The sequence below is a fragment of the Heloderma suspectum genome, chromosome 9 (assembly GCF_057233095.1).
Source record: "Heloderma suspectum isolate Gila_16-S chromosome 9, 16-S_ref, whole genome shotgun sequence".
In the NCBI taxonomy this organism is placed as follows: Eukaryota; Metazoa; Chordata; class Lepidosauria; order Squamata; family Helodermatidae; genus Heloderma; species Heloderma suspectum.
Genome location: NC_139466.1, coordinates 35428347 through 35453481, shown reverse-complemented (window position 1 = coordinate 35453481; position 25135 = coordinate 35428347). Strand labels below are relative to the sequence as shown.

At 48.5% G+C, this 25135-nt stretch overlaps 1 protein-coding gene across 6 annotated transcripts in view; it reads left to right on the top strand.

Moving 5' to 3' along the window:
- Positions 1-25135, top strand: part of GAB3 (GRB2 associated binding protein 3) — a 137777-nt gene that overhangs the window by 102195 nt on the left and 10447 nt on the right. For all 6 annotated transcript variants that reach the window (XM_084814098.1, XM_084814100.1, XM_084814099.1 and 3 more), the window contains 7 exons: positions 1126-1342; positions 2336-2799; positions 10924-10979; positions 12219-12477; positions 17297-17378; positions 21622-21724; positions 23634-23747. In XM_084814098.1, the coding sequence (XP_084670224.1) occupies positions 1126-1342; positions 2336-2799; positions 10924-10979; positions 12219-12477; positions 17297-17378; positions 21622-21724; positions 23634-23747 (1295 nt within the window). The remainder of the gene's footprint in view (positions 1-1125; positions 1343-2335; positions 2800-10923; positions 10980-12218; positions 12478-17296; positions 17379-21621; positions 21725-23633; positions 23748-25135) is intronic.

The window sequence follows — 25135 nt, the reverse complement described above, 5'->3', positions numbered from 1 at the left end:
AAAATAATGCCAGGCAGGAGTCCACGGTGGTGGTGGTGGTGGTGGTGGTGGTGGCGGCGGCGGCGGCTCAGCAGCAGCCACGCCTCTTCCCCAGTGGTGGCAGCTTCTCCCGCAGGCCCTGGCTCTCCCAGGCCACCTCAGCCAGCCAGCTTATGTAGCCCCTGCAGGGAGGGGCAGGTGGAGCAGCACAGCTGGCTCGGTACCTGGGGGCCTGGTCCTGCAGGGACTGGTGGTCTGCCAGGCAGAAGTCCGCAGGGAAGGCCTGGTGTTGGTGGCAGCAGCAGCTACAGCAGGCCCAGCAGCAGCAGGCACGCCTTTTTACCCAGTGGTGGCAGCTTCTCCTGCAGGCCCTGGCTCTCAGTGGTGGCAGCTTTATAACCTCTTCTTAAATGTTGGCCATAAAGAAAACAACGTGGAATACACATACACACCAGTACTTGTTGTTTCAACCCAGTTTGACCTGGATGGATGGGTTTTCTTCCAGCGCTGACCTCATCTTCCATGTTTCTTCCAACAGCCCTCAACAGACGGATGGCAAACAATAAAAAATATCATGCAGGCCACAAATCCTTGAAAAGAATGCAGAAGGAAGGCCCTTCTCTCGGTCCTGCTGCCATCAGAGGCATGTTTGGTGTGGATACGAGAGAGGGCCTTCTCGGTGGCCGCTCCCAGGCTCTGTAACCACATGCTGAGGGAAGCTGGGTTGAGCCCCTCTCTGTTGTCTTTCCACTGGCAGGCAGACATTTTTATTCAGGCAGCTGTTTTGACATAAAAATTGGTCTGTTGCTGAAGGGCTTTTTTAATTGGTTGGCGGCATTGAATCGGTATTCCTTTTTGTTGATGTTTTTAATTGTCCTTTTAGTTTATTTGTAGTTATGTAACGATTTAATTAAGAGTTTGTTTTTAATTTAGATGTTATTGTTAGCCACTTTGCCATTTTTCAGAGAAAGGTGGGATATAAAATTATACATTTATTTATAATAAATAAATAAATAAGAAAGAAAGAAAGAAAGAAAGAAAGAAAGAAAGAAAGAAAGATTGATTGATTCAGGCCTTTGTAGGTTTAGGGCCAGACTGGTTCCAGAATACTCCTATCGTGTTAGCTTTTGTTTTGCTTTGTTACAGATTCGGGGGACAGCCTTTCCCACACCACCTCCTCCCCACAGCCTTCGCCGGCCTCTTCTGCCCACGTGTTGAGGATCGTAGACCCTTCCTTTCTGGCTGACCAGGCCACTGCTGATGCTTCTGCAGCCGAGGAGACGGCAAGCGAGTCTGAGTCTGTCATCCTTCCAGACTATCTCTTCTTGTCCAACTGTGAAACAGGAAAACTCAGCCATGTCAGGTATCCTCATACCATCTAATACTAAACTTGGGTGGTTGAGTGCCTGTGAGTTTGGAAGTGAAACAGAGCCTCCCCAAAATAAGGTAGTGTTGTCTGAATCCCCCAAGGATGTATGGAGGTAGTATGCCTATGTACACCGGTTGCTGGGGAACATGGGCAGGAGAGTGTTGTTGCACTCGTGTCCTGCTTGCGGGTTTCCCGTGGGCAGCCGGTTGGCCACTGTGTGAACAGTCGAGATGGACCCTTGGTCTCATCCAGCACAGCTCTTCTTATGTTCTTATAAGTTTTTTAAATAATTTTTTAAAATCCAGATCCCCTGAGAAGGACCTGGGAGCTTCCAGGATGTACAGGATCTGAGAAAATAAAGGGGGAAATGGAGGAGAGGATAAGAAGCTGGGACGAGCTTGCTCAAACCCCAAGCAGATTATACCTGGGGTCCTCATCATGGTGCCCACCAGGTTCTCTGCCCCTCCTGATTTTTATTTTACTTCTTAATTAAAATTAATGTTGTTTTAAACTCTGAGGGCAGCACGCATGCTGGAAAGCAAAGTGCCGTCCTCCCGTACATTCTTTATTTGTGCTCAAAAGAGTGTTTGGGTGCTCAGACCCCACCTCTGCCTTGTATTTAGGTTCTTGGGAGGATTCCTTTTCTTATAGTCTTACCAGTTTGCCATCTGGGAAGTGAGTGGTTTGTAACCAGTCATGCTCATCATAGTAGCCATTTTATGAATTGGCAAGTTCCCCCCATTGCAGCCATTTTGTGAGAGTGCCCATGACAGTCTCGCAAAATTTCAAATGTGCCCACTGAGCCAAAAAGGTTGAGGACCCCGGGCTTATACTAAGTATCTGGAGGGCGATTAGGGTTTGGGGTGGTGGGCATGTGCACCGTGAGGCCAGGGACGACTTGCTCTCGTTAAGCGCTGAGCCCTCCTTGTACTAGAACAGTGATGATGACAAAAAAACCCGCTCTCGTTCTCCTTTTCTCCCTTCCAGGTGTCACAGCTGGTCCAATTCTGATCGATCCCTAGAGCAGACATCATCGGACGACGTGTTTGTTGACTTTGTGGCTTCTCAGCCCTCGCTTTATTTGCAGCCCTCCGGTGGCCTGCTGCAAGAGCTGATGAGTCAGGGGGTTCTTCTTAGGAATACGGACTCGAGCGGGCCTCCTTCCAGTGACTTCTCCTCTTCCTCTCCCTCGTCAGCACCTCCTTTAACGCCAACCTTCCTGGTCGACAAAAGCCAGAACCCTCTTTCCTATGGCATTTCTGAACGTGATGTTCTGGGCAACACACCGCCGCCGAGGCCGCCTAAGCCGACGCACCTCTCGGACAGGAGGCCCGAAGAGCAGGCCCTCGGGGCTCTGCACAACGGACATGCTGGGATCGCCAGTGCTCCAGGGGCCGTGGTACCAAGAAGGATCTCCTTGTCTGGCTTGGACAGCATGAGGAGCTGGAGAGGTAAGGGCTGGTCCAGAGGCTAGAAACCCAGCGGAGGCTGGTGGCTCCGATGACAATGGGGCAGTGAATCCCTACGGGTTTCAGTCAGAGCCAGTCAGAACTCCAGAGGAGCTATCCATGGTGCTGACTGAAACCTGGAGTGGATTCACCATCCCATTGACATCGGCGCCACCAGCCTCCACTGTGGAAACCCATGATGTTTACTCTTGGAAAACGTATCCCACCTTTTGTCCAGGAAGTTCAGGGTAGCATACATGGTCCCCCCAACACACAGGCTTTTTATCTTCACAACAACCTTGTGAGGTAGGTTAGTGTGAGTGATGGCGAAAGGTATCCCACGATCGCTCATGGCTGAGTGGGGATTGGATATGGGTCCTAGTTCAGCGTTCTAACCGCTGCACTGCCCCTGTTCTGTTAAAAACCCAATGGGTTGCTCGTGATTAGAATAAGATGCAGGATTGTTCTACGTTGCCTTTCAAACGTATCAGTCGACCTGTCCAGGCACAGCCAGCTGCTGCCCTTCTCCCCTCTCGCCCGCTCTGCTCATCAACGCCAGGCAATGTAGCAATGCTTTCAGCAGCGTGAAAATGGTTCGTGTGTGTCTTTGTGGACCTGGGATTGGGTTAAAATCTGTGTGAAGATATACAGAAGGCAATAAAAGATAGCAGCGATTCCACGTGTAGAACCTCGGGCCCCGGGGGTCAAACTCCGTCCTCCTGGGGGCCAGATCCTGCCCTCCTGGGGTCCCAATCCAGCACTCCAGCATTCCCCATATGGCTACACCCCATGCTCCTGGCCTTTTCCCACCGCCTTTCCTCCAACTATCTGTCTTTTGTGCAGTTCTTCCCCCGCCCCAGCTCTAAAAGGTTCAAATGCCTCTCCTGAGGTTTAGATCCTGGCAGTAAGGGCTTTAAGGTGAAATATGCTGGCATTTTGGCTCCGCCCCTTTTGCCTTGGGCCCCGCCCACCCAAGGTGCAGGCAGCCCCTTGGAGCTGCTTCGAAATGGGATTTGGCCCTCCAGCTGAAAAAGGTTCTGCACCCCCGAACTGCACCGGTTGCATTCCAAGGTCGCAAAAATATCAAGAATCCTATGGCCTCTCCAGCCTTGCCCCTACCCCGCCACTCCTTTTGATGGGCTCAGAGTCCCATCTAGAGTAAAAACGCAACAGCAGGAGCACGGAGAGGCGAGAATCGCCTCCATCGCTTGTCCCACCTTACCTGCAGTAGCCCAGTAGGGCATTGGATCCACGGAACCCTCCGAGTTCAGAGGCTTCCATCTCACGAGGACGCAAGCCATAGGATTGCACCTCAAATTTTGCCAGTGAACTCCCATCTGTAAAATGGGCACATCTTTCTGTGCACGTTGCATGCTTTGTGACTTGATGCGCAGTCCTGCGGACAAGATCGTTTGCTCAGTTCGTTGGCTCGTCACATATTTCGAGTTCTTGCCTTGTGCTTGTGCCACGTTGTATTCTTTGAGTCCTTGAAAGGTTGTCCCAGAGCGGAAGGCCAGGATCTCTTCTTGATCACCCCAGAGTGTGGGACACAGAATAATGGGCTGAAGTGACAGGAAGCCAGATTCTGGCTGAACATCAGGAAACACTTCCTGACTGTTAGAGCAATACGACAATGGAACCCATGACCTCGGGAGGTGGTGGGCTCTCCCACACTGGAGGCATTCAAGATGAGGCTGGACAGCCGTCTGTCAGGGATGCTCTGACTTGGATTCCTGCACTGAGCAGGGGGCTGGACTCGGTGGTCTTATAGGCCCCTTCCAACCTTACTATTCTATGATTCTATGATACAAATGAGGGTGTGGGTGTGGAGAAAAAGAAAAAAAAAACTAGGTAAACTAACCCGGAAGAGGTAACTGTAGCACTGAACATCCCCAACAAGTTTTTTGAAGGCCAGACTGGGTGTTTCCAGATGGACAGCTCCTGGCACCACTAGTCCAAAGGTGTAGTGCAGCTATTCTGTCTTTTTCTCCATAATGGATTTTCTGTGGTAAGAAAAAAAGATGGAAGAAGTGGTGGGAAAGCATGGGAGGGCTGTGAGAGGAAGACAACATTGTCTCGGCCTCCTGTAAAATTCACAATCAGAGCTCCTTCTGGAAGCATCCCTTATGTAACTTCACCCTTCCCCAACCTGGAGCCCTCCAGATGTTTTGGACTTCAGCTCCCATCGGCCCCAGCCAGCATGGCTGGTGGTCAGGGACTCTGGGAGTTGTATTCCAAAGCATCTGGAAGGCGCCCAGTTGGGGAAAGCTACGTTGCCTTATTCCCGCTTATGAAAAGCTTGCTTCAGCTGCCCCCGTTTTTATTATGAAGAAAAGTCAGCTGTTGGACCCTGACCCAGAATGTGCTCCACATCCGGATTGGGGTCCTGCACAAGTTTCCAGCCAAAAATGGCCTCCCAGCCTCTGGCTGCTGTTTGTCCCCTGAGGGTGCTGTTTTCAGCAAACAGTAACTTTGCTGCCAAATATTCACAATGGAGGTGTGATATTCGGCAGGAAACTGAGGGAGGTAGCAGCAGAAGCAAAAAAAAATGAGACAGAGAGACAGAGAGAGTGGGGGGGGGGCATCAGTGACAGGGAACAGATTTTCCCATGATCAGTTTTCTGGAGAAATGTTTGCGTCATGGAACTGGCTAGACAAAACATTGGCTGCAGGGCTTTGGTATGCTTACATGTGCATCTTCCGGGGAGAGCTCATGGCCCAGCAAGCAGCTAGCCCCAGTTGTGCCAAAACGCCTTTTGTCTTTTGCTGCACAAACTCAGCCAGCTGTTCTTCTGACATCTGACTCACTGGAAATGATCGTTTGTGAGCAGCGGTGCAATGGCAGATGTTGAAGTGCTGGCACTCCTCAGGACGGTCCCATCAGCGGGAGAGACCAAAAGCGGAGCCCTCAAGGAGGGACCAAAAATTCAGGCTGCTTTGTTGATCCACATCAACACACCTCTTCTGGCAGTTTTTATCTCTGTCAGGAGCAGGATGTTCGTAAAACGAGGGGGCCTTAATTCAAGACCAAGCCACCCCAAAATACTTTGAATGACAGGGGCAGCTCTCAATAATGTATTGTTGCTGTGAAAATTCCTGCCCCTGCCAGCCACCCGAGAGGATCACAGCTAAGCTCGGAGGAAACAAGAAAGCCTGAAGGGGTGGGGTGGGGGAGGGCAAATGATGTCATTGTCCCTGCTGATCAGAAAGTCCTGGCACTTCAACCCTGTGAGCCCTGGCTCTGCGACGCCACTGGGTGCAAGCACTGAATTGTGTCGCAGGTTTTTATCCTTGCTTCTCAGCTTTCTGGCTGAGAATGTTGCAGTCTACAGTATCTTCCGGTGGATCTTTCTGGAGACATACATGATTTGAGCAGCAAGTGGGACTGCAACAAAATGTTGCAGCATTCTGGGGAAGTGCTTCTTGTTCAGTATTCCAGCCATTTCTCCCCCATCCCCAGCCAGGATTCCAAAACCATTGAGCACACTCATTCATCACTGGGCTGTTGGGCGGGGGTGGTCTTTCTCATCTAGCTAGGTTCAAGGCTCCCTCTTGTACATGGGTAGTGCCATTTTGGCTACATAAACATCAGCACTCACCCACCTGAACATCGGAAATAGAGGGAATGGTGAGCCCATGTGAAAATGCACTTACCAAATTTTGTGCAGGTCTATAATCTTTTTTCCATGGCAAACTCGTAGCACAAACCCACTTCACCTACCCTGATGTCTGCTTGGTGCAAGGTGAAGACCTGCTTATTTTCTCAGTCCTTCTAATTCAGTTTGATCTCTTTTATCTTGGATGGGGGGAGGTATGCTGCTTCTAGTCATTTTACTGTTTTCCATATGTTTTTATGTATTTTTAATGTATATGTGTTATTTTTTTAATTTGGAATATTTTTTGATCACCCCCTCACTCAATGATCTCTCTGGGCACTGTACAAATAAAAAGAATAAAATACGTGAAATATACAGAAAGCAGAACAGGTTTTTATGCAATCAACCCAGGGATTAATAATAAAAATAGAGAGCAGCATTAACAATTAAAAGCTCAGCAAAACAATGTTGCCTTCGCTGGGCATCTAAATAAAGGAGAAGAACCGTGGTGCTGCTCCACAAAAGGCCCTGTTCTGAATTTCTTTTACTGTGTTTTTAGATTTTATAAGCCACACTGGGAACCTGATTGAAGGGTTTGGATATAAGTCTCTCAAAATAAAATAAACCTCTGTAGCCAAAAGTGACTGTGTGCCATGTTGATTGGCTGGATTCCTAAACTTATTTTTATTTTTCTTGTTTAAAAGCAAACACACACCTGTATTTCACCATTCTTCCTTGAATAAAGGCGCTCTGAACCTAGGCTTTCAGATAGTTTCCTTAATCCTCCAACGCTAAAGAGCGGTTTTACCAGCTCTTTTATCAGTGTCCTGGACAATTCTTGGAAGCTTTTTAAGAGCACCACCCATCACTTGGAAGTGTTATTCTTATTAACGGCTGTGAGTTGCTTGGGGAGCTAGGTTGCTGAAAGGGCGTGTGCTGTTTTATACATAAACAGACACGCACACATACACCGTGGCCTTAAGAGCATTTCCAGATGAGAGGAGGAAATCCCACCATTAGTGTTAATCCTGCACTGGGCCTAGCTCCAGTCCAGCCCCTGTGGCATATCTATCTATCTATCTATCTATCTATCTATCTATCTATCTATCCATCCTCACTTAATGCCTGGGAAAAGGGGAGTAAATTAGGGCACGATCCTATGACGGTTTAGGCAGAAAAAAGTCTATGCTGGCTGGAGAATGCTGGGCATTGTAGGACTTTTTTTCTGTCTAAACCTGCATAGGATTATGCCTTTAATTTATTAGCAATTAAAGAATTAGTTGACTCAGCCAGGCATCCTCTTTTACAGAGGGCAGGCCTCTGTTTGAAGTCCTGACCAATTGCTGTTTAAAGATAATGAGCCAGAAGAACTGTTGCCCATCAACAGTTAGCACCTTGGCAGCAAACCGAACAGGCAGGGTCACAGGTCACCTTGTCACAGTCTTCCACACTATGGTGAGATGTACAGTATTTCCCTTTAAATTATAATAATGATTTACGAATTTGCACCTATACATATAAATGAGCATATGCACATTTTATGCACATCAGTGCCCTCTTTTGTCCTCTTTTTGGCAATTCATACGTGGCCACCACACTAATCATGGCAGCCCTAATCAGTGCTGGCTCCAGCATTTTGGGTTTGGGCACGGCCCCCTCAGTGGCCCCCCCCTAACCTGGAAGAAGTGGGGCATGCAAGCTGAGAATTTTCTGAGCCTGCATTGGTCTTCTTGGATACTGGAAATGGTAGCCCTGCTAGGGCAGTTGACCCTCTGCTGGTTTAGGGACCCCTGGCAAGTGCCTGGCCTTGCCACTTTCTGGAGCCGGCCTTGGCCCTAACTGCTACTATTAATGTCTATAATTGGATTAGTTTCTGGTAGTTCTGATTAATTTCTGTATTGTGCATGGCAGTTTACAGAGCCACCCAGACAAAAAGAAAACTAAGATCGGTCTCTGCCCAGAGAAGCTTACGATTGAACTTTCGATGATGAGGCCAGCAATGGGGGTGGGGGAGTTGGCAGAGAGACAAGGATAACTTGAGAGCAGGGGGAACAGAAGAGGCCAGGATAAGAAGGGGTGGAAGTGAATTAAGGGCAGTTACATGTCCTTCAGCTGCACTCTGGTTGGAGATGTAGACTGAAGATCTTCTATCTCTTCACTGCCTTCATAGCTCTAAGCCAGTAGTAGCATACATGCTTTGCATGTAGAAAGTCCCAGGTTCTATCTTCAGCATCTCCGGGTGGGGCTAGGAAACACATGTGTCTGAAACCAGTCAGTGTAGGCCAAGAGGTAAGCAACCTGGCACCCTCCAGATGTTTTGGACTGTATAATCTCTTACCATTGGCCATGTGGGCTGGGCTGGTGGGAGTTGTAGTCCCAAACATCTGGAGGGCACCTCGTTGCCTATCCCGGTGTATACCAGGGGTGGGCAGAAAGTGGGTTTCCAGATGTTTTGGACTTCAGCTCCCAGCATTCCTGAACTGTGACCATGCTGTCACGGGCTTCTCAGATTTGAAGTCCAAAACATCTGGAGACTGACCTTCTACCCATCCCTGGTGTAGACCGTCCTAAGCTGGATGGACCAATGATCTGACTCAGTTGAAGGCAGCTTCCTAAAGAAAAGATGAGATGTGAGGAAGGGTCTGCAGGAGGAGAGAAGGGGGCACCATGCAGGAGGTCTGCAAGGGGGCTCCACGCAGATTAATTGAAGAGAGCTGGAGGGTAGCCAGATGTGCGATAATCATGGACAAGGATAGACCATCTAGGTGAAGTGGCAAATTATGAAGCTAAATACATTTGTAAACCAAGAAATGGAGGCCATTGGGCTGTTTTTTCCCCGTTATAGGTTTGAGCCCTGGCTTTCTGGAATCAGGAGTGCTAATTCTGAGCGTCTGGTCCTCCCATCCCTCAAAAGACTAGTGTTCCCCAAACTGGGGCTACGGTGGTCCCTACGTGTCTGCGTGGCTGATGGGTACAGTAGCATGGCCATGGGGGGACAGTAGAAGTGAATGCATGGAATCCGCAGCTGGGTTCTTCCCTGTTCACATGCACTTAGGTTTGGGGGGATTTTCCAGTGCTATAGAGCTGTTCTGAACACCAGTGAAGAATAGTAGATATCATGCCGTATTTAACAGTGCAATGTTATGCATCTCAAATCAGATGTAAGCCCCATCAATGTCAATTGGGTTTACGCTGAAGTAAATACATATCATATGAAAATCCTATACACCAGGGGTCCTCAACCTTTTTGGGTCAACGGGCACATTTAGAATTTTGAGAGTGTGCTGTGGGTGCGCTCACAAAATGGCTGCCATGGGAGAGCATGGTCAGTCATGAAACAGTTGTTTCCCAGAATGCAAACTGGTGAGGCTTAAAGAAAAGCCACTTTCCCAAGAATCTTAAGTACAACACAGAGGTGGTGTGAAGCCAAATAAATCTGGTTCTGGAGGACAACATTTCACTTTGCAGCATGCCAGCCTCGCAGTGATTTTGTTTTGTTTAATTAAACAAATTCTTAAGAAATTTTTTAAAAAATCTGGAGTGGCAAGAAAACTTGTGGGCCTCGAGAGAAGTGCCCCTGAACACCATGTTGGGGACCCTAGTGATACACACTGACCTTGGGGTAAGCCCTAGTGAACTCAGTAGGACTTACTCCTGAGTAAGAACGCATAGGGTTGCACTCAGCAGAGGCTGGTGGCTCTGATTTTGGCGGGGCAGTGAATCCATTCTGGGTTTCAGTCCAAGCCAGCGAGAACGCTAAAGGAGCTACCCTCCTTTAAGATGCTGAACTTATTCTGGGGATTGGGTTTAGCACCTTGGATAGCTCCTTTAGAGTTCTGGGTGGTTCTGACTAAAACCCAGAATGGATTCACAGTCCCACTGAAATCGGAGCCACCATTCTCCTCTGGTTTCACTGTTAAGCATCCTCCGACATCGAGCTACACAGACATTAGTTTTAATATGTGTCTAGCAGCTATGCCTTTTTAAAAAAAATTGCACTAGATTTACCCCAATCCAGATCAGGACGCTAACATGGGGTACGGAGACCTTTTAAGATCCAGATCAGGGGCCCTGTGCCCACTTTAGAGTAAGAATGAAGAGAAGACGTAACTGCTAGACCCACATTTAAAGTAATGTCTGTTTGGTCTAATGGAGGGTGGTGACTCCTATTTCGGTGGGGCTGTGTGTCCATTCTGGGTTATAGTCAGAACCAATCAGAACTCTATAGGAACTATCAAAGGCGCTGAAAGCATTTGGGGATAGTGTTCAGCACCTTGGATTGCTCTCTTAGAGTTCTGGCTGATTATGGCTAAAACCCAGAATGGATGCACGGCCCCACCGAAATAGGACACCACCTTCCACTGGTTTTGGCCCTTACTCAAGTTCAACAAAATTCTAGTCATTTTCCAGCCACACACTATGCTACTGGGGCTAGAATTTTACCCTCCATGCCCCTCTGCCTTTTTGTTTATAAGTTTCTTAAATTGTCATGGGTCCTCTTCCCCCCACTCCTCTCTTCTTTGTTCTGCAGCTGACATGGAAGAAAATTCCTTAAGACGCAGGGATAAGAGGCTTAGCCTGAATTTGGTAAGTGCTCTTTTCTCTTGTTCCCACCCACCCACTCCCTCCTCCCCCATGCACTTAATTTAGTACAGTTTTAGCAGGGAACATTTTAAAAAATAGCCAGCATCAGTTGGCAGATCAGTACTAAAAATGAAGTAAAGGTTACCCGACACGATAAAACAATAACAATTATTATTTTTCTCCTTTTTTAGCCAAAAGCAAGTAGTGCTAGAGACAGATGATGATTGGGTTAAGGAGGCGGGGGCAGCAAGCTGAAGGTCATTTGGAAGAGGGATTGCTGTGTTTTGTGTGCAATACTGGCTCCAGGTTTTGGAGGGCCCTTGAGCAAGACACCTTCCGTGGGCCCCCTCCCTCAGGGAGTCCCCCTCCTCACCACCATGGTCACCAGCTGCTCTTGCTCATCACCCTCTTTCTCGTCAAGGCTGCCTCTTGCTTGCTTGGCGGGCAGAGAGCCAGGGAGCAAGCAGGCAGGGCATCTCCTGCTCCTCTGTCTCACCACCTCCGTTGTCTGGGCCAGAGGGAGAGGCAGGTGAGCAAAGCGGTTGCCATGGTATAGAGGAGGAACAGATCCAGGGGGCTCTTGTCAGTGGGCCCCTGCTGGGGTGTGGGCCCTTGGCAGGTGCCCAGTGATGCCTACCCTTGGTGCTGGCCCTGCCTAGTCATCCTACTTTTACTTCCGGTAAGGAGGGTTTTGTATTGTGTCTAAAAACCTGCCAAACCTCTCTGCCGGCTCCAGGTTTATGAGGGTCCTTGAGCAAGACAGTGTCAAAGGTCGCCTTCCTCAGAGAGGCCTTCTCGCTACCACTGTCACCAGCTGCTCTTGCCCCTCCTCCTCTTCCTCATCATTGCCCCCACTTGCTTGCTTGGACGGCAGAGAGCCAGGGAGCAAGTAGGCCATGGCATCGACGGCTTCTCCTCCTCACCGCCACCACCATTGTCTGGGCCAGAGTGAGAGGCAGGGGAACAAAGCAAGTGAAGAGGAGGAGCAAGTCCACAGGGCTCTTTTCGGTGGGCCCATGCTGGAGTGTGGGCCCCAGGCAGGTGCCCAAACAGGCCTACCTTTGAAACCAGTCCTGACGGCACCAAAGGTCTCAAGCCAATTGGGAGGCTGAGCTTGAGAGAATCCCAAAGAAGGAAAATGTGGGAGGGTTCTGATGATGCCTAGGGAGCCTGAAACATTTGGCCCAGGACCTGACCTCCGATTTGAAACCCTCCTCTCCTCCTTCTTTCTCGTTTCCGAAGCCGTGTCGGTTTACCCCGCTCTACTCCTGCACGTCAAACAGTTCGGAGGACAGTTACGTGCCCATGCACCCCAGTGCCTCCCCGCCCATCTCCGGATCGTCTGATTGCACCCCCGACGGCTACATTCCCATGAGTCCAGGCTCTGCAGCATTCACCCTCTCTGCAGTCAGCGCTGAAAAGCTCTCCAGTCCACTGCCCGAGCTCCCCACCGACCTGGAACCGCCTCCGGTGAACCGGGAGCTCAAGCCACGCCGCAAATGTAAGCCGCCGTTCCACCGCAAGTTGTGTCTTTCCCGCAAGTGGATGTGGGAGAGCTTTGGGAGCTGGTTTGGCCGCAGCGGAGGCTGGTGGCTCCAGTGTCAGCAGGGCAGTGAATCCGCTCCGGGTTTCAGTCAGAACCAGTCAGAACTCCAAAGGAGCTGTCCAAGGTGCGGAGCATTCAGGTGCAAAGCACCTTGGATAGCACCTTTAGAGTTCTGACTGAAACCTGGGGCGGATTAATTGGAGCCTCCAGCCTCCACTGTTTGGTTGGGTTCCAGAAAGTAGGGATTGAGGGCAACGAGGGGCAAAGAGGTTTCAGTGCCAGGACATTTCCAGGCCCAGCCTCAGCGCTGATGCCTAGTGGTGTAGTGGGAAATTTAGAAGTGCAGGTGCTCATCGTGACAGCCCCCATGGCCAAATTTAGAGTCCTAAATTGCAGGTAGCTATGTGGATCCCTATCAACAAGCCAGTTCTAGGAGTTTTCATCTCTGCCAGGAGCAGGTCTTTTGCATACAGCAATGGAAGCAATTCCCTAGGGAAGTGGTGGGCTCTCCCACACTGGAGGCGTTCAAGACGAGGCTGGACAGCTATCTGTTGGGGATGCTCTGACTTGGATTCGTGCATCGAGCAGGGGGTTGGACTCGATGGTCTTGTAGGCCCCTTCCAACCCTACTGTTCTATGATTCTAAAGATTAAGGGTCTTAACTGCCCATTCAAGAGCAAGACACACCAAAAGGCTCTGCATTACCACAGGGAATAATATATTGTGGTTTGGAAAATTCATTTTCTCCCAGCCACTGTGAGAAGTGGCTCAGAGGGAACAGGGAAGTCTGAGGGGGGTGGGATGGTAGATGACGTCAGTATCCCTGAAATTTAAAAAGTGCAGGCGTTGTGGCCCTGTGAGCCTGGCTCTATTACACCTTTGAATAGGTTTCATTTCTAAGACAGTCACAGGTCTAACATCAGCACTGATTTCTACCTTGGATCAGGTGACTGGGTCAGCTACCATTTTAACATCCCACAATACCTTGGCTGTAGCGTTAGGAACATAGGAAGCTGCCTTATACTGAGTCAGACCCTGGGTCCATGTAGCCCAGTGTTGTCGACACTGACTGGCAGCAGTGGCTCTCCAGGGCTTCAGGCAGGATTCTTTCCTCGCCCTACCTGGAGAAGCCGGGGATCGAACCTGAGACCTTCTGCGTGTAGAACAGGTGCTCTATCACAGTGAGCTACGGCCCCTCCCCTGGGCTATGGCCCCTCCCTGTGTTCCTCCAAGGCATTATGGGAAATTTAAATGGTGGCTCCCAGATGCTCAATCCTGCCATTAGGAAAGCCCGCAATGGAGGGCCTGTTGACGTATGAGAAGGCCTGCCAGAGAAGTCCCCCCCCTCCGCCCCCCGCACAAACCTCGATCTGGTGCTGCAAGAAAGAGAATAAACAGATTAATGCTGAGCAAAAATGAACATTAATTTGGTGGGTCAGCTTTTAACTACAAGTTTGAGCTGTATTTTTCAAGCTTTCGCCTTGGATGACACTCAAGAAGTAAGCGCTTTCAGGACTCCAGTCTTCGGGCCAAACGAAACATTCTTCTAATCACACAGAGTGGATCAATGCGTGATGAGTTTCTTTGCTCCAGTGTAAGCATGTGCAGACCTGATTTGGACTGGGACTGCAGCACTCCAGGAGGGAGTGGTTAAATCTCCTCCCACCCAATTTTTGTCTCAAAATTTATACATACACACACAAACACACACACACACACACACACACACCGTGCCGGGGGGTGTGGGTGGGGCATTAAAAAAGAAAAAAAGCCTCCATTGATTCCAATGAAGACTCTTTCTTTTTTTAACCCCTCTGCCGGGGGGCAGGAGGATGCGCAATTTCAGGATGAAAACGGGTGGGAGGAAGGTTTAGCCTCCCCCCTCCTGGATTGCCACAGTCCCAATCACTAAAGAAACCTATAACACATAGCTCCACTGTGCATGATTAGAAGAATGCCGTGGAGGCTGGTGGCTCCGATGTTGGTGGGGCAGTGCATCTGTTCTGGGTTTCAGTCAGAACTCTAAAGGAGCTAACCAAGACCACGTTGGGCTGGATGTGCCTGATCTCGTCTGATCTCAGAAGCTAAGCAGGGTCAGCCCTGGTTCATATTTGGATGGGAGACCGCCTGGGAATTGGGCTTCCTGCATTGAGCAGGGGGTTGGACTCGATGGTCTTGTAGGCCCCTTCCAACCTTATGATTCTATGAAGAGTTCTGACTCAAACCTGGAGCAAATTCACCACCTCACTGACATTGGCATCACCAGCCTCCACTGGGAGAATGTTTACTTTGGTGCTTAGGGGGAGAGTCGGGAAGCCTAATTTGTGGGCTAAGCTTCCTGAGCCAGTCCAAAAATCCTAGTTCTGACTGAGGTGGAAAACCTGTATTTGGACTGTGCCAGTTCAAACTCCAGATTGGGGGAAGGAGGGCCATATTTTTGAATGTATGTAAACACATTCCCTGCATTTGGTAAAGTAGCACTCCAGGGAGAGGATTGTGCTAATTTTTTCTTCCAGATATATTTGATTTAAGGCCCAGCTCTTCTCAAGATGGGTGAACCTGTCTGGATTGTACCGCTTCAGACCGCTGGGTGTTGGATGGTCTCACACAACGCAATGTTCCTCTCTATAAAAATAACTCCTTGCCTGTAGAAAACTAGCATGTCAAGGAAAAGGCTAAGTTAGCACTCTTCTCCCTGACATTTAGGTTTCTGCGTTAAAGGTTTTTCTCTTTCGTGAAGAAGCATTCAGCTATGCGATGCCCCTCGCTTGTGGCGTGAAATGCTACAGGTCAGACACAGGCCTCCCATTGCAGCAAGAATGAGACGAATCGTGTGAATCTCAGGAAACAGATCCACATGTGTGTGTGTGTTTCATGTGGTTTCCTACACAGAAGTACTTTCTGTATAGGATTTTTTTTAAAAAATTGTGAAGCGGCCCACAGGCTGCCTTTACGCTGATGGTTGTTGTTGTTGTTGTTTTGCCTGTCCGTGGAGAAGTGTAAGCCAGGGCTGGGCTGACTCACCAGGTTCCCCAATTTGGCCCATGGACGTCCCTTGGGTTCCTTCAGAGCTGGGACTTGGCCTATAAGGCCCATCTGCTGGAGAAATCCCCACGGCCGAAATCCCCAGCCTATGCGGATGCAGGCCGCTGAGTTGCACCCTGCGAAGCCAGGGACTCGGCCCGCAATGGGAAGAGCAGCTGTTCTCACTGGCAGCGCGCAGGTCGCTTCACACGGCGCACACGCCCCACGTGGACACCAGACATTGCCCGGAGCCAGGGTCTTGGCCGGAGCTGGGAGGAGAGACTGCATCCAAGCGGCTGCTGATTGTAGCACCAGTTAAGTCCATTTCTCCGTGCTGAGAAAGGCAGAGAACCTGTGCCTCTCTCAGCATGGAGGGAAGCTTAAAATGGCCGGGAGGCAGGGCAGTGAGAACTGGCCGGCTGATGTCATCCGGCCCACTGATGTCATCTGGCCCGCAGAGGGCCTGGAGGGAAGCAATTTGCCCCCTCCCCAAATATACTTCTGCACCTATACGCCATATCTGCACGACACATGTCGACCTCCTGCCAGCCGTTAGACCAGCCCGGTGCTGCAGTCCGCACATGGGCACGCACGTTTTGGGTGCCAGAACTCCCCCTGTGTCACACCGGCAGGCCTTGGCCTCTTTGGGTCTGGTCCTGGCGGAGACAGAACCAGGTTCAGGGGGCCAGAGGCAGATGACATGGTTGAGTATAGGCCGTGTTCCAGATCTGACAAACAACGGCCGTAGGCGAGAGACATGACCCCGGAGGGGCTGGATTTCTGCTGGGTGCAGCAGATCAGACCACGCCTGGAGAAGCAGGTTATATAGAGCTAGCCTGGCCCCTATTGGTTCCTCCGGTCACCTGGCCTGCCTGAGTTGATGAGCTGCAGTACCTTCTCTGGCCAGTAAGAGGGTGGTGCTGCAGCACAGGAGACATCAAGTCAATAACCCTGGAGCCTGTTCAGCCTGCGTTGGGCTGGGGCCTCCAAGATGGTGGCCATGGGGACCAGTAGGCCCACAGACAACTCTCGGTGCCTGCAAGGCTCCCTGCTCCTCCTGATTTTTATTTTATTGCTTACGATTTCTTGAAATTAATTTTGTTTTTAACTGGGAGGGCATCATGCATGCTGGAAAGCAGAGTGCTGCCCTCCAACATCATCTTTATTTGGGTTCAAAAGAGTGGTTTGGGCTTTTTGGAACTCAAGAGTCCACCGCTGTCTTGGATGTAGGTTCCTGGGAAAGTTCCTTGAGTTCCAAAAAGGTCAACTGGTCTCACCAGTGTGCTTTTTGGGAAATGAGTAGGTCTGTGACCAGCCATGACCACCAGGGTAGCCATTTTATGATTGTGCTAGTCCCACCCCATGCCAGCCATTTTGTGAGAGCACCCACAACACCTCATAATTTTGAATGTGCCCACTGACCCAAAAAGGTTGGAGACCCCTGTAGTAGGGTGCCTGAATCCCTGGTTCGAGTCCCCTTATGCCTTTCCCTGGAGCTGCTCCCATCCTCTCAGTCATGTGTGGGGAATGTGTGGCCCTCCTCTTCTTAGCCTGTCTGTCCTAGCCAGCATAGCCAGTGGCGAGGGATGATGGTAGTTGTAGTCCAACAACATCTGGAGGGATACACATTCCCCATCCCTGCTCTAAATAACCAACTAGCCCCACAGGAAAGCTTCTAGTCGCAGCTGCCCCTTTTCTGGCCAGCTCCGCCGCAATAAGAAGGTTTTGTCTCTCTTTTTTAAATCTTCAGTCCGACCACCTCCGCTGGACCTGCGAAACCTTTCCACCATCCGAGAACATGCTGCCTTAACCAGAACATGGACCGTGCCTTAGTAAGTGGATGCCAGACCTGCCACAGCAAACGCTTTAGAAGCAGATCGTGGCAGCCCTGGACCTCAACACAGAGGGTTTTTATAAGGCTGCCCAGCCTGTTGCAGCTCTGTATTGCTCATGTTCGGAGAGATTTACTGAGGTCAAAGAACATACAGATGTGCCTTGCTCTCCGGTTGGATTGATTTAAACCAGCCTGCTGTCCTCCAGATGGTGTGGGCTTCGCTTTACATCAGCCCCAGTGAGCATGGCTGCTTCGGCTATTGGGCGGTATAGAAATAAATAAATAAATGGCCAATGGCCAAAAATGCTGGGAGTTGTACTCCAAAACATCTGGAGGGCACTGGATTGGGGAAGGCTGATTGAAGCAGAGGAGATATTTATATCACCAAGAAAAGGAGGCACATTAAATCACTTTTAAATCCAGTTTCAAGCTTTCTGACTTGCATATTTCTTTGCTTGGTATCACAAATAAGACACAGAAACGTAGGGTTGTATCCAGACATATTCAGACGCATTGAAATCAGTGGGACTTAAGTTAGTCATGACTTAAGTTCCACTGATTTCAGTAGGTCTACTCTAAAGCAGGTGTGGGCAGAAAGCAGATCTCCAGATGTTTTGTACTTCAACTCCCAGCATTCTTGACCATTGGCCCTGCTGGCAGGGGGCTTCTTGGGAGTTAACGTCCAAAACATCTGAAGACATACCTTCTGCCCACCCCTGCTCTAAGGGCACAACCCTGTGCATGTCTAGACAGAAAAAAAGTCCCACAACTCCGAGCATTCCCGTTCCAATGAGGGTTTTTTTTCCTGTGTAAACATGCATAGGACAACATGTCTAAGTATGTCTGAGTCTGGATCCAAGTTGGAATGGATCATCTAGTCCAGCCTCCTGTCCAGTGCTAGACTTGGAACTATAGCAACTTTGTTAGAGGGCCTTCCAGCCCCTGGAACTATTGGGTTGGATCCAGACCTAATCATACTTCGAGTAGACCCACTGAAGTTAATGGGATTCCAATTAATCATTATTGACTTAGGTCCCATTGTTTTCAATGGGTCTGCTCTTTGTATAATAAATCTGAATCCAATGCATTGTAACATGTTTCTAATGCTTGATTACAAGTATAAAAAAGTCACATATTTTTGCCCCTGGTTCATTGAACATAGTCTGATTTTTACATAGGAAAGCAAACAGATGTGTTTGATAGGGGGTCTTGGATTCAGTTATTAAGGGCTTATGAATGAAGACTTTAATATTTTCTATTCTATTACATTCAGATATCATTTTGAACAAGGTTATTTAAGGTTCAATATAACCGTTAGTATTTATCTATTTATTATATTTTTAGTCTGCCCAATAACAAAAGTTCTTTGGGCCGATTACATGATACTAAAAGAATAAAAACACACAATAAATAACAAACAATAAGAATAGCTATCACAGAAAATAAAAATACTGTCAGTTTTATAATTGCAAATTTAATTGATTTTTTAAAAATCCATCCTTGCTTTGCTATGAATATTTGCACTTTTTGCATTTTCTGTTGAGGATAGCAAGAAATGATTAGGGAACTTCTCTAAACATTGCCAGAAGATGTCATTTCAGACTTTGTAACCTTTTAACTATAGTGATGCAAAAGAAAACATCAGTCATTACAGACGTCATTTGATGAGCTGATTCTATTGCACCCTTTTTGTGACATGTTGGTCAATAAATTGTACATCTCATATAGCGTACACCTCCTTTAGCTATCACAATGTATCTTCTAAATGTTAGTATTTCTAACAGGACAACTATCATTTCTATCATTCCACATGGAGTCAGTAAGCAACATCTCTAAACAAACTTTCAATACAAATACGATGGAATGCAGCAAAAACAACTTTTGCTACCTTCCAAAATTTTACTGGCTTCTTTTAAAGAAAGAGACCCAGCATTTCACTTCCTTCTAGATCAGCCTTCCCTGGTGCCCTCCAAATATGTTGGAATACAATCTCCATCATCCCCAGCTGATTTCTTACCCGCAGAGCAAAACATGCAGGTTTCCATTAACTTTGCTCCCCCCCCCGGGGGGGGGGAGAAGCAACATCTGGAGAGCAATTCTGGATGGGCAGAAGGCAAGAGGGGAAAAGGTTAAGAACCCCCTTCTCTGCCCCCCCCTGCTGTTCCTCTTCTCAAATTGGCACCCTTTGTCACCTGCTTTTTAATTACAAATAATAGTAATCAGGAGGCTTTTCACCATCTTGCATGGAACTGGCTGGAAATGGGGAGTCCAACATATATGGAAATTGGAAAAGTTGTGATTAATTTCTATAGTGAAATTATACATTTCATACTATTTCATACAATATATACAATTATACAGTATATATATCTACATGCACACTGTAGAAATTAATTAGATCTATCAGAAACTAATCAGTGAGTTAGAACTATAGACATCAATAGTAGTAATTAGGGCCAAAGCCGGTTCCAGAAAGTGGCAAGGTCAGGCACTTGCCAGGGGTCCCTAAACCAGCAGAGGGTCAACTGCCCTAGCAAGGCTACCATTTCCAGTATCCAAGAAGATCAATGCATCGTCAGAAAACTCTTAGCTTGCATGCCCCACATCTTCCAGGAAAGGGGGGGACCACTGAGGGGGCCGTGCCCAAACCCAAAATGCTGGAGCCAGCGCTGATTAGGGCTGCCATGATTAGTGTGGTGGCCACGTATGAATTGCCAAAAAGAGGACAAAAGAGGGCACTGATGTGCATAAAATGTGCATATGCTCATTTATATGTATAGGTGCAAATTCATAAATCATTATTATAATTTAAAGGGAAATACTGTACATCTCACCATAGCGTGGAAGACTGTGACGAGGTGACCTGTGATCCTGCCTGTTCGGTTTGCTGCCAAGGTGCTAAGTGTTGATGGGCAACAGTTCTTATGGTTCTTTATCGTTCAACTAGAATTGGACAGAACAGCCCTCCTGAACCTGTGTGCCTGAGTCCGCTGTCCAGGCGCCTTGATGGGCAACTTCACGGCCCAGTTTAAAGCCCTTCAAATTGAGGATGCCTTCAAAATAGAGGACAGTTTAAAAGGGGTGGGGGACACATGGCGACCCTGAACTTTATGAGATCAGGGATGCTTTCTAATTCAGCCAGGAGGAAAAAAAGAGGAAAGAGAAAGCTAAACTAGCTAGTTTTCCTCTGGAGGAAGTGTTGTGATGTGTTGCAGTGGGTTTGAAAAACATTACACAGATGTATCTGGCAATGGATTTGGCAACATATTTTTTTCCCTTTTTAAAAAGGCTGCATAGCAGACATCTCCCGAGTGCAAATACATATCTTTGTGAAGCATTCAGAGCGGAGTGGAGTTCCTCTGCATGCAGCGGCGGTTGTTGATTAACTCGTTACTGTCTCCAAAAATGTTGCTAGCCGTACAAGGAAAGTGCGTAGGCCCCAGATGTGATGGAGGTTGGCCTCCATTTACGTTCCTTCCTTGACGGGTTTTGGATGTCTGCTGCTCTCTCCTCATCCAGGGGTGGGGAATCTGTGGCTTCCCAGATGTTGTGGAACGCTGACTCCCATCAGCCAGTATGGCTAATGTGCTGTAGTGGTTAGAGTATTGGACTGGTACTCGGGAGATCTGAGTTCTAGTCCTCACTCAGCCATGAAGGTCATTGGGTGACTTTGGGCCAGTCACTGACTCTCGGCCTAACCTACCTCACAGGGTTGTTGTGAGGCTAAAAATGGAGAAGAGGGGGACCATGGAAGCTGCCTTGGGTTCTTTGCAAGAGGAAAAAAGGCAGGATATAAATGTAATAATAAATAAACTAAATTTTTAAAATGGTCAGGGATACTGGAAGTTGTAGTCCAGCAGTAGCTGCAGGTAGAGTAGTGGGCTTCAAATCCGCCACCCGTCCTATTGCCTCAACTGGCTATTTTTCGAGACTGTCATAGAAATTAATACTCTGCTGAGACGACATTGATTGTAACCCATTCCGTAGCTACTGTAACCTTAGAATCATGGAATAGCAGGGTTGGAAGGGGCCTATAAGACCATCAAGTCCATCCCCCTGCTCAATGCAGGAATCTAAGTCAAAGCATCGTGCTTCATTGTGCTGCTGGAGCTTTGGGCGGGTTTATTCCCCACGCAGGCTGTGTCAGGGTTTGGCTTGGTTTCAGAGCATCTGGGAAAACTCTTCCTTGACTTCACTTTTGTTTTTGTGTTCCTTTTGGTTGTCGTCCCCCCCCCCCCCAGCAATCGAACAAGCTTTATCTCTCCAGAAAGAGACGGCATTAATTCAGCGAGAGTCTTTGCCAGTTCAATTTCCGGAGCGGAGGAAGAAAGTTACATTCAAATGGTAATCGTTTTCGTGCGGCTCTTCTCCACTCTCCTTTTGACAAATGGCGTGAACGGAAAAGCTCAGAGAAGTCCATTTTTTAAGGGAAACATGTGGCAGGGCCTCCCCTTTGCCCTACTAAAAAAAATCCAGCGGAAAAGCACAAGGCCCAATTGACACAGCGATAAGGAGAGGGCTTTTTCCCCTGTGTGACAGTGCTCTGTTGTTCACGCAAATGTGGGTGGCACTTCTCCAGATGATCACAAAGATCAGGCCCAGATGCATACAGGGCAGTTTGTATGGCCAAAGGGAGAAGCCCGTCTCTTCCCTGCCACTTTGCATCAGGGCCTCGGTGGACTCCCTCAGGAACACACACAACGGTGGGGGAAATGTTTCGGAGAAGGGCTGCAGCTCCGTGGCAGAGCGCACGCTTTGCCTGCAGAAGGTCTCAGCTTTCGTCTTCGGCATCTCCAGGTGGGGCTGACAGAACGTCCTGCCTGCCACCCTGGAGAGCCTCGGCCGGCAGTCAATGCAGACCAGGGCTGGACCACCTTTTTGCCCCAGGGGCTGCAGGTGGCAGTGGGTGGCGGATTGGGCTCCCCCGCATTCTGGCAGTGGGCAGGGCCAGAGCCAGCAGTGGCTGGGGCCTGGGCTCCTACACACACACACACAGCTTTCTCCTCATGCACACATTCTGTCTCTCTCTGTCCCCCCACCCTAGTAACACACACACACACGCCACACATACACACAGAGATTCTTATTTTCTTTTTTCTCTCTCTTTCTCACGCGCGCACACCCTATACACATACACAACATGCACACGCACATACTCCGTAATCCACACACACAGATTCTCTCTCTCTCTCCACATACACACACACACATGCACTCACACACTCTTTAAAACACACACTAAAAACACCCACACGGATTCTCTCTCTCTCTCTCTCACACACACACACACATACACACACACACTTTGCACAGTATACACACACACACTACACACATGCACACACATTCTCGTGCACGCACACACACACACACACACCGTACACTACATGCACACATGCGCACACCCTACGTGCACATACACACACACATTCTCAGTCTGTCTGTCTGTCTGTCTCCCTCTCTCTCTCTCACACACACCACATGCACACACATGCTCTTTAATACACACACACACACGGATTCTCTCTCTCTCTCTCTCTCTCTCTCTCTCTCACACACACACACACACACACACACTCTACACTACATGCATGCACGCACACTACATGCATGCACGCACACAGATTCTCTCTCTCTCTCTCTCTCTCTCACACACACACACACACACACACTCTACACTACATGCACACACACACACTACATGCATGCACGCACACAGATTCTCTCTCTCACACACACACACATACCCCTTCCCCCCCACACACACACAGAGGGGCATTAATCAGGATCTTGGGGGCTGGGTAAGGATTAGAACTCCCGTCTCTCTTGAGAGAAAGATCCTAAAGAGAAAAGACACAGAATACAATGGGCTAGGGCATCTTTTGCCGCTTTAGCACATGGTTTCTCTCTCAAAAATATTACGCTTTACATTCCCTCCCAAGAATCCTATTCTTGAGAGAGAATCCATGGAGTATAGCATGCCAGAGTGGTGGAAGATGTTCTAGCCCTCCATATTCTCTGGTTTTCATCAAAAGAAACCATAGAGTATGGCGGGATAGAGCTGGACTAGGCAGACGGTTTTTCTGAGTCGGCAGGTTCTTAGGTTCTCTGTTCGTCTCCCCGTTCCCACGTCGTTCTGTTTGCTCTTTGTTTGTGCTTTTAGACTGCAACCCTTGAAGCGCATTGTTATTTCTTTCTGATAGGTCTGGTTCATGCCTGTCCTTATTTTTGTTGTTGTCATTGTTATCTACAGGAGCACCAGCAAGCGGCATCTCCATATAATGGAGCGTTCCAATGGCCAAAGAAGTTTAACCTTGACTACTTAGCACTGGATTTTAATTCCGCTTCTCCGTCCCCTGTACAAAAGGTGGGTCTTATGTAGAGATGTCGGAGAAATTCGTTTGGTTCGCATTTTAACGTGAACCAAGCTAATTTTCACTTCCCGAATTCATACGCAAACAGGAATGCAAGCATCCTTTAATTTTTGCACATTTCTGAATTTTGTGATGCAGTTCTCCAGTAAAAATACAAAGACCAATATGTACATGAAGGGAAATTGCATAGAAAAAATGAATGCGTTGGGCGAAATAGGTACCAAAAAAAAAAAAAGGACAAACAGACATATATATATTAGGGCAGGAGTGGGGAACCTCTTTCAGCCTAAGGGCTGAAATTTTGAAACTCTTGGAAGGGGCATTCTAGTGGTGGATGAAGCCAAAGCCAAAATAGGTGGGGCCAAAGGCAAAAAGAGTAAGGGCAGAATTCCAAACAAAAATACCAGCCTGTTGTAGCTTAAAGCTCTTCCTGCCAGAAACGAAGCCTTAAGAAGGTATTTTGAGCTTTTAGAATGGGGAAAAGACTACACAAAAGCCAGGAAACCACCATATGATCAGTGGTTAAGAACATAAGCAGAGCCCTGCTGGATCAGATCCAGGGTCCATCCAGTCCAGCATTCTGTTCACACAGGGGTCAACCAGCTGTTGACCAGGAACCCACAAGCAGCACCCTCCCACCCATGTTCCCCAGCAATTGGTGTACATAGTCTCACTGCCCCTGGCACTGGCAGTAGCACATAGCCATCAAGACTAGTAGCCGTCAATAGCCTTTTCCTCCAGGAATTTGTCCAACCCCCTTTTAAAGCCATCCAAATTGGCGGCCATCACTATGTCTTGTGGTAGCGAATTCCATAGTTCAACTCTGTGTGGTGTGAGGAAGCCCTTCCTTTTATCTGTCCTGAATCTCCCACCAATCAGCTTCATGGGATGACCTCAGGTTCTAGTATGATGAGAGAGGGAGAAAAATGTCTCCCTATCCACATTCTCCACACCATGCATAATTTTGTAGACCTCTGTCATGTCTCCCCCGACTCTCCTTTTTTCCAAGCTCTCATAAGGGAGATGCTCCAGCCAGTTGATTGTTTTAGAGGCCCTTTTCTGCACTTTTTCCAGCTCTACAATATCTTTTTTTATGTGTGGTGACCAGAACTCTATGCAGTATTGCCAGTCTGGCCGCACCATAGATTTGTATATGGGCAGTATGATTTTGGCAGTTTTATTCTTAATTCCTTTTCTAATTATGCCTAACATGGAGTTGCCCTTTTTTTTACAGTGGCCACACCCTGGGTTGACATCTGCACTGAGTTGTCAACGCAGCTGTCACTGATCTGGTTGGGGGCCTATTTAGAAACACCGGAGGGATGGATTTAGCACCAAGGCATGAGGTTTCCCACATCTTTATTAGGGGGAAGCGTTGGGG